The sequence below is a fragment of the Siphateles boraxobius genome, unplaced genomic scaffold (assembly GCF_051911475.1).
Source record: "Siphateles boraxobius isolate OS27281-9 unplaced genomic scaffold, OSU_SipBor_1 15, whole genome shotgun sequence".
NCBI classification, from domain to species: Eukaryota; Metazoa; Chordata; class Actinopteri; order Cypriniformes; family Leuciscidae; genus Siphateles; species Siphateles boraxobius.
In genome coordinates this window covers 3,409,195-3,417,140 of record NW_027508755.1, presented here as the reverse complement: position 1 = coordinate 3,417,140, position 7,946 = coordinate 3,409,195, and the positions used below count along the sequence as shown (strand labels likewise).

Below are 7,946 nucleotides of genomic sequence, written 5' to 3'. Positions count from 1 at the left end.
TCTTTGTTCTATATCAACTGAATATGCATAACAAGAAGAGCATATAAACTTTGAGTCTGACCAATAGCCTTGGAAGAAGAAGGAGATACCATTTTGTGTTTGTATCATTCTTCCCATGTTGGACTGCATGAAAAGGATCTGAAGCAGGTCGGACGGAACAACAAAGCAAAGTTTGTGTTCAATTATTAACTAAAGAATACATTTTTCTGACACTAACCTTAGCCCAGACGTGCTGACAGATAGTTATTGAATGAATGCATATGTTGCAGTAATAAAACTTCTCAAATTGGGCTTTTTCGTCAAATAGAAATGTTGGTAGACTTTGATTACAGTGTTTTATCCCAGTTTCAAAATATTTTGATCCTTATTTAAAGGAAAGGCTAGATGTTTTGTGACTCATTCAGCTGAGAATTGTGTTCCTGTCTCTGCTTGCAATATTTCCAGCACGAGAAGAATCATGTATCCTCTATTGCCTCTACTGTTTCTTCATGTTTCAGCACAACATTGGATGCCGTTTGGTTAGCAAACCTTTTCTTTCATTTGTAATAAAAAATACATTGTTTGCAGTTTTTTTTTTTTACTCAAGCAACATACATTTTGTACAAATAAAAGTATTAAACATTATACATACAATACAAAGAAATATTTTGTCAAGCTCACAGATTTTTAAAGTCTTGACAGCTTTCTTTTTCAGAGTCTCTAATACTGTTTACATACATTCATTCAGTCAACAAACCTATAAAATTGGGTTTCTGGTCGGTAAACTTACATTTATAAATATAACATTTGGTCAAAAGTATAAAGACATTAATTATATTTCCATCTTCTTCAGGATAATCTGTGAAACCAAAGAGTACATTTTCCCATAAGAGAGAGACTGATTGTCTTGAACACTGAATATTTTCATTAATAAATGTATGTACCTTACACCACAGTATAATAGAAAAAGTAAAATAAATCCAATGTGGTTTTGTGATCATTATTACAGAAAGTACAGTTTAAATTTATATATTTAAATTATTTTTTAAATAATGGTTAGCTGGGTAAAATCGATGAATGAGTTTAAAAGATATTTCTTTAACCTTATTTCTAATATGAAACATCAAGTAACAACCACACTTTATCCCATGGGATGACCTTACCATTTAATAAAGTGCTCCAATAAGATCTAACATTGTCACAGTTCTGCCCTTCATCTCCCATCACTCTCCTTGGTTCCCACCTGCACGTCGTTCATGACCACACACACCTGCCCCTCATCAACACCCTCATTACCTACACACACGAAAAATGAATGATCAATACATGAAATTGTGTTAATATATTACAATATATTGAATAATACTTTTCATATTTTGAAAAATGAATACTTATACTAATATATCATAATATATGTAGTTTATATTCAGTAATACACTTCATAATATATAGTTGTATATGTACTCAGATATGGTACTGCATGTGTTATATATTGCAGATGTATTTACTCATGCAACATAAACACACATGTATTGAGAAATATATGTAATATTTTCTCATATTTTTTTAATTATTTACATAATAAATGTTTCACATTCCCAAGCTAGTTGACAACAGTGTAAGAGTTAAAAGTGTAGCACATTGTATTAAAAAGATTAATGCTGATGTTATATTTGAATATTTCAATGTTAATTCATCAGTATTGTGTTAAAGTGGATGTTGTTGGGAGGACTTTTATTACAGAGTACAGAGAGGAGAGCGGAGGAGAAGGAGTTAACAAAGAGAGAAAAGAGGCTAAAAACTCCATATTTATATATCCATAATGTTATCTTTGGATTAAAGCCCCAAGAACGCCCACAAAAAAGTATTATAACAGCTAAAATAAATCTGCATATACGAAAGTATATAACCAAAAGTTCAACCCTATACTAAGGTTTAACCAGTCAAAACTTTTAAACATTGATTACAGACTTTGCAGCATCAAGCCAATGGTCAACTGAACCACAGGCTCTACTCTTCAGCACAATGGTGACCCAAAAAACTCACACATACCAGAAAACCTTTAAATAAAAAAATAATAGAATATTAAACATTAACAGATTTCCCATAATAATATTGAGCAAAACACATTAAAGGACAAGTTTGATGTATTTTACACTTAAAGCCCTGTTTTAAGATAGTTTCTGATGAAATAGAATGGTTGGGATTTGAAATTTGGACACATGCTGCTGTCCCGAGAATTTTCGGTTTCTTTGCTAGCCCCTAAGACTACAGAAAGAATACAAACAACCCCATATCTGTTTCCGGCAGCGGAGTAATACCGTACTTCACAGAACATCCAATACAAGTCAATGGGGTTGGACAAAAACTACGATAAAACCTGTTGGAAAGCATCTTTTGCTGTGATTTTTGTGTGGGCATATCAGTGAACACCCCAGACCACTCGGTGAGTTTCACGTCTTTGTAAACTAAAGTTTAATGCGTTTTATGAATGATTCTTCTAGTGACCCTATGAAACCATTGTCGAGGTGGGGGGAGGGGCTAGCAAAGAAACTGAAAATTCTCGGGACAGCAGCATTTGTCCAAATTTCAATCTTAACCATTCTATTTCAAACAGAGCTTTAAGTGTAAAATACCGAACTTGTCCTTTAAATAACATTTATTTAATGTTAATAAATTTTAACATTTGCTCTCCTTTAACAGTCAGAAGCAAAGCATCCTGGGAACTAGAAATCTGCTGTAACTCTTTCCGTGAATGTGTGTGTATATGTGTGTGAACATACATTGTATGTGCAATATATGTACACAATAAAGGATGAAACTTTGTGAATATTACATGTAATGCTGTTTTTATCTTCATTTATAAATATTTTTTATTCATTAAAGCTGCAGTAGGGAGTTTTGAGAAAATGTTGACTTAGCCTGAAAATTTGAACAAGCACAACTTACAGGTCCAACCCCCTTGCTCTCTGCTACACTACAGCCCTCCCTCCAGAGCTCCTCCCCCACAGCTCCTCCCCCACAGCTCCTCCCTCCACAGCTCCTCCCCCACAGCTCCTCCCTCCACAGCTCCTCCCCCACAGCTCCTCCCCCACAGCTCCTCCCCCACAGCTCCTCCCTCCACAGCTCCTCCCCCACAGCTCCTCCCCCACAGCTCCTCCCTCCACAGCTCCTCCCTCCACAGCTCCTCCCCCACAGCGGAGACTGCCATGAACGCGCAGGCTAGTAAGCAGGACCACCGATGACGGCGGATTATAAACAGTGATGGAACATTCACTAATAGGGACGAAACATCAACAATATGCTTTACATTGACTATGGCCTTCCCATACTTTGACTACAAACTTGGTCCTCAAATCATTATGTATTTATCAATACATGTAACTTTATAACGTTGCACTCTTTCTATAAGTTATAAATAGCTAGTAAGATAACGTTAAAGGATTAGTTCACTTTTAAAAAAACTTTTGCTGATAATTTACCCACCCCCATGTCATCCAAGATGTCCATGTCTTTCTTTCTTCAGTCGAAAAGAAATTAAGGTTTTTGATGAAAACATTCCAGGCTTTTTCTCCATATAATGGACTTCAATGGGACACAAACGGTTCAAGGCCCAAATGACAGTTTCAGCGCAGCTTCAAAGGGCTTTAAACGATACCAGACGATGAATAAGGGTCTTATCTAGCGCAACGATCGGTCATTTCAAAAATAAATAAAAAACTTTAAGTTTTATAAGCACAAATGCTCGCCTTGCTCTGTTCTTGATGCACGTTTGTGATCCTGTTCGAACTCGTTCATCAAAATGAACAAATCTTTTTTCGAGGCATTTCGTTCGTTGAATGAACGAAATGACTCCGAAAAAGACTCATTCAAAATGAACAAATCTTTTTCGAGTCATTTGGATGAACGAGTTCGAACAGGAGAGTCACGAACGACGGTACGCGCTCGCGCTGTGCAAGAGAGGGGTGATCCGCGCGTGATTGACACTGCTAAGATATTCCTCCTGGCTCTGATTGGTTGTTTCTGACCGGGAGCGGTGTATTTCTGCAAATGGGAATATGACCACAGGGAGGAGCCAGAGGAGCTTGATTTTTTCACAGATTATCTGTCTCATATTCTACAGTCAGGACATAATGACAGTTTTAACAAATATTTGTTTACAAAAGTTACCTACTGGAGCTTTAATATAGAGCCAAACATGGTCAATGCATATATTGCAGTATATTGAAAAATATAAGCACTAGTTTTCCACATATGGAAATGTATTATGTAATATTTTGCATTATATTTTGCAGTGTATTCCCATATATTTTTGTTCCGTAAGGGTTCACCCCAGCTCATTGTCCGGTCTCAATTACACATAGTCGACTATTCTCCCTGTCTCCTGCGGACCGGACCGGACCAAAACGGATCCAGCAGTGCTTATGCTTTGCATTCTCTCGAGGCCCACACCATGGCGTTCCTCGACCTGGCGTGCCTTACCTCCTTCCCCAACCGATCATTGAGTGCTTTCTTCCACACAGCCCTCAATGCGGAGACGAAGGCATGCCGGCCCGGTGCGGGACCTCGGGCGAATTTTGAGGCTTTTGTGGAGTGGGTGTTGGCCAGCAGTGAGTCCCCGTTCACCATCGGCCATCCCAGCTATGGTGAACTCGACGACATTCCATAGCCTCGTCCCAAGATGGCCGCCAATCCAGAGCCTGGTCCTGAGATGGACGCTATTCCAGAGCCTCATCCCAAGATGGCCGCCATTCTAGAGTCTCGTCCCAAGATGGCCGAAATTCCAGAGGCTCGTTCCAAGATGGCCGCCGTTCCAGAGTCTCGCCCAAGATGACCGCCGTTCCAGAGTCTCAACCCAAGATGACCACTGTTCCAGACTCTCGTCCCGTCATGGCCGCCTTTCCAGAGCCCTCGTCCAAGATGGCTGCTGCCGCGCCTTAGCCCTCGTCTAAGATGGCCGCCGCCGCACCTGATTCCTCGTCAAAGATGGCCTCTGCCGAACCTGATACCTCGTCTAAGATGGCCGCCGCCGCACCTGATTCCTCGTCAAAGATGGCCGCTGCCGAACCTGATACCTCGTCTAAGAGTGCCTTTGAACTCTAATCTACCTGTTCATTTAATCACTGCCTCATTATTGTCAATAAACTCACTGTTCACCTTCCATCTTCCTCTCCAGAGTCTGCATTATGTAACAAACATATGGTGTAGTAACAATTTCTTTATGAAAAAGAGTGTGAATAGCTCTATTGTTTATTTGCAGTATTTGTATTTACAGTTTTGTCGTGAGTTTTATTTAAAAAAAATACAATATCACAGTAATATTTGTAAACATTACAACATATTTTTTAAGTTAAATTTAATCTACAAAGTTTTACACATCCAGTGGAATTTCTAACCAAACACATGTGTTGCAACAACAAATGCACAGTTAGCTGAGGTTAAACAACACATTTTATTGGCTGCTTTAAAGTCTTTTTTGTGAGCATGTTTTTCGGTAAAATATATAAATCTTTAAATCTTTTGTCCCTGGATAAAGATCACCGACCAAAGCAGCCAACACAGGAGGGCAGCATGAGATTGGTGGGGGATCTTCCTTCTTCTGGTCGTCTGGAGATCTATCATGATGGACAGTGGGGAACAGTTTGTGATGACGAATGGGACGTGGCCGAAGCACAAGTGGTGTGTCGTCAGATGGGTTTCCCTGGGGCAATCGCAGTAACGCCTGGAGGACAATATGGTGAAGGTATATGATCCTCAGTCCATTTTATTGTTACACATTATGATAACAATAATTGTCTAATTTTTTTTTACCCCAAATTCGATTGATTTTTCAAGGCTCTGGTCAAATCTGGGTGGATGACATGAACTGTAAAGGTTCAGAAAGCTCATTGTCTGATTGCAACTTCAAGGGCTGGGGTGTTACTGACTGCACACATAAAGAAGATGCAGGAGTGATCTGCGACCCTGGTAAAAACAAATTGGCTACAAGAGACATATTTGCAGTTGCGCTTGTATATCTATTAATTACAGAATTTTAATAAGTTTATTATATTTTGTGCAGGTAAAAACATAACCGGCAATCGTCAGTTCTCTGTGGATAACAGTCTGGGTTTGTCTGATGATCTTGGTCTTCTGTTTGACAGTGGAGATGGTTGTGATTTCAGCATTAATGTACGAGACCTCAGTGAAGAGGCAGAGTTGGAGTTTTGTGTGCACCGTTTGATCCTCATGATTTATCCAGAACTAAACATAACAAATGAGTCCAGAAACCTCACAGTTGATGTCAGCCAGACGTGCCATCCTCATGTCTCTGCTTTTCTCAGGTGCATTTCTTAAGATCACTTCAATTCGTAGCTCAATACAGTTGTCTCAATTCATCGAGAATGTTGCTTTGAATATGCATATCATAATTCTACCGAATATATTTTGGGTGATAGATGCTTACAGTGTCTGAACTGGTTTTCTCAGGTATTTGTACACACGTCAGATTGATGTTTCCATCACATCGGCTCAATGTCTCCATCAGCTGTCATTTATCTTCGGAGTGAAGACGCTTATGGAGGATGTTGGCAGGGTCTTCACTTCACTCCTTCCAGAAGACAACACCTTCCAGACGCAGGTATCAATGTACGAGTATGGCGTCCGCACAGGTGACCTTGTTCTGCAGGAGAATGTCCTTCAGTATCTTTCCTGGAACTGTGAGTTCCTCATAAGCTCTCCGCTATGGAGCACCATCTCCTTTCACATGATGGACGCTCTGCTGCAGCGCTCAGACCTGGTTGTGAATGATGAATCTTTACTTCTTGAAGCTCTGGAGAGATGGATCCAAGACAAAGGTGATGAAATTAGTTCAGAACAACAGGCCAGCCTCCTGAATCACATCCGCTTCCTCTTGATCCCAGTGGATAAACTGTATGAAATGCAGTTTTCCTCAAGTGTTCTCTATAAGAATCATGAGAAACTGTACCTAACTGGTCTGCTCAGAGGTTTTCAGTTCAGTGCTCTGCCTTTCTCCAAGATCAGGAATAAAATGGATGACATGAGTAATGATTATCTACCCAGAATCTACACTGCTGATGAGTGGAGTCTAGTTATCAATGTTACCAGCTTCAAACACCCATACCTTGAACAAAGTAACAGAATCCAAAACATCTACTTTCCTGTACACCCTAGTGGTCTTTACAGGGGACAAAGGGTTTTGTGGCAAGCCCGGGTTTTTCTTACTGTTCAGGAATGCTCTAACTATCAAGTTTCATGTAATTCTGTTCCTGTTGCAAGGCTCTTCTCTGATGATAATCAGAACAGTTACGCTAACACCATTCGCTTCAGTAATAGATTGATTCTCACCTGTAAGGATCAAAACAATGTCTTTCAAGTCCAAGACTTCAAAAACACCTTGGCAGTGATTCAAACCAACAGCAGTATGGGTCTGCCAAACCCCTGTCCTGATGACTACAGTTTTACATTTGTAGTGCGTCCAGAGTATATCTGATTGCACAGTTACATTTGGCTACTGTAGTTTTCTACAGGCATTTTCAGTCTATTAAAATCTATTAGATTCAATCAAGTCTCTTTTTAAAAAATGCCCGTTATTGTTTTATAATCTTGAATTGTTTTTCTGAAATGTTTCACTTGATTTTAAAGTTTTCATTTAATTGTTTTGGCAATAAAAAAGCATAATTTTGCAAGTGCACTTAAAAATAAAAAAATATTTCTTTCATTATCTCTGTTAGTGTGATTCCCTTTATTGCTCACATATTTCCTGGCCCAGCTCCGGTCCACACAGCCCCTTTTCCCACGGCCCACATGCCACAAAAAATGATGGCACTGGAATGGCACAGATCGGGATTAAAGACCACAGCCACACATGGTCCATAACTGGCCCGAGTCTCAGCCAATCACTAACCCATAACTGGCCCTGCACTGGGCCAGAATAGGTTTTAGTGTTGGAACGGACTCCAAGGTGT

At 39.6% G+C, this 7,946-nt stretch overlaps 1 protein-coding gene across 3 annotated transcripts in view; it reads left to right on the top strand.

The window, feature by feature from the left end:
* Window positions 1–7,702, top strand: part of LOC143738656 (galectin-3-binding protein A-like) — a 63,211-nt gene extending 55,509 nt beyond the window's left edge. Inside the window, exons 1-6 of one of the 3 annotated variants that reach the window (XM_077230716.1) lie at window positions 65–170; window positions 445–518; window positions 5,516–5,722; window positions 5,815–5,946; window positions 6,041–6,302; window positions 6,448–7,702. In XM_077230716.1, coding sequence (XP_077086831.1) covers window positions 458–518; window positions 5,516–5,722; window positions 5,815–5,946; window positions 6,041–6,302; window positions 6,448–7,471 — 1,686 coding nt within the window. In that variant the 5' untranslated portion in view covers window positions 65–170; window positions 445–457 and the 3' untranslated portion in view covers window positions 7,472–7,702. Of the gene's footprint in view, window positions 1–19; window positions 171–444; window positions 519–5,515; window positions 5,723–5,814; window positions 5,947–6,040; window positions 6,303–6,447 lie in introns of those variants that run through there. The other 2 variants (XM_077230718.1, XM_077230714.1) reach the window with 2 other exon arrangements.
* The last annotated feature ends 244 nt before the right edge of the window (window positions 7,703–7,946 follow it).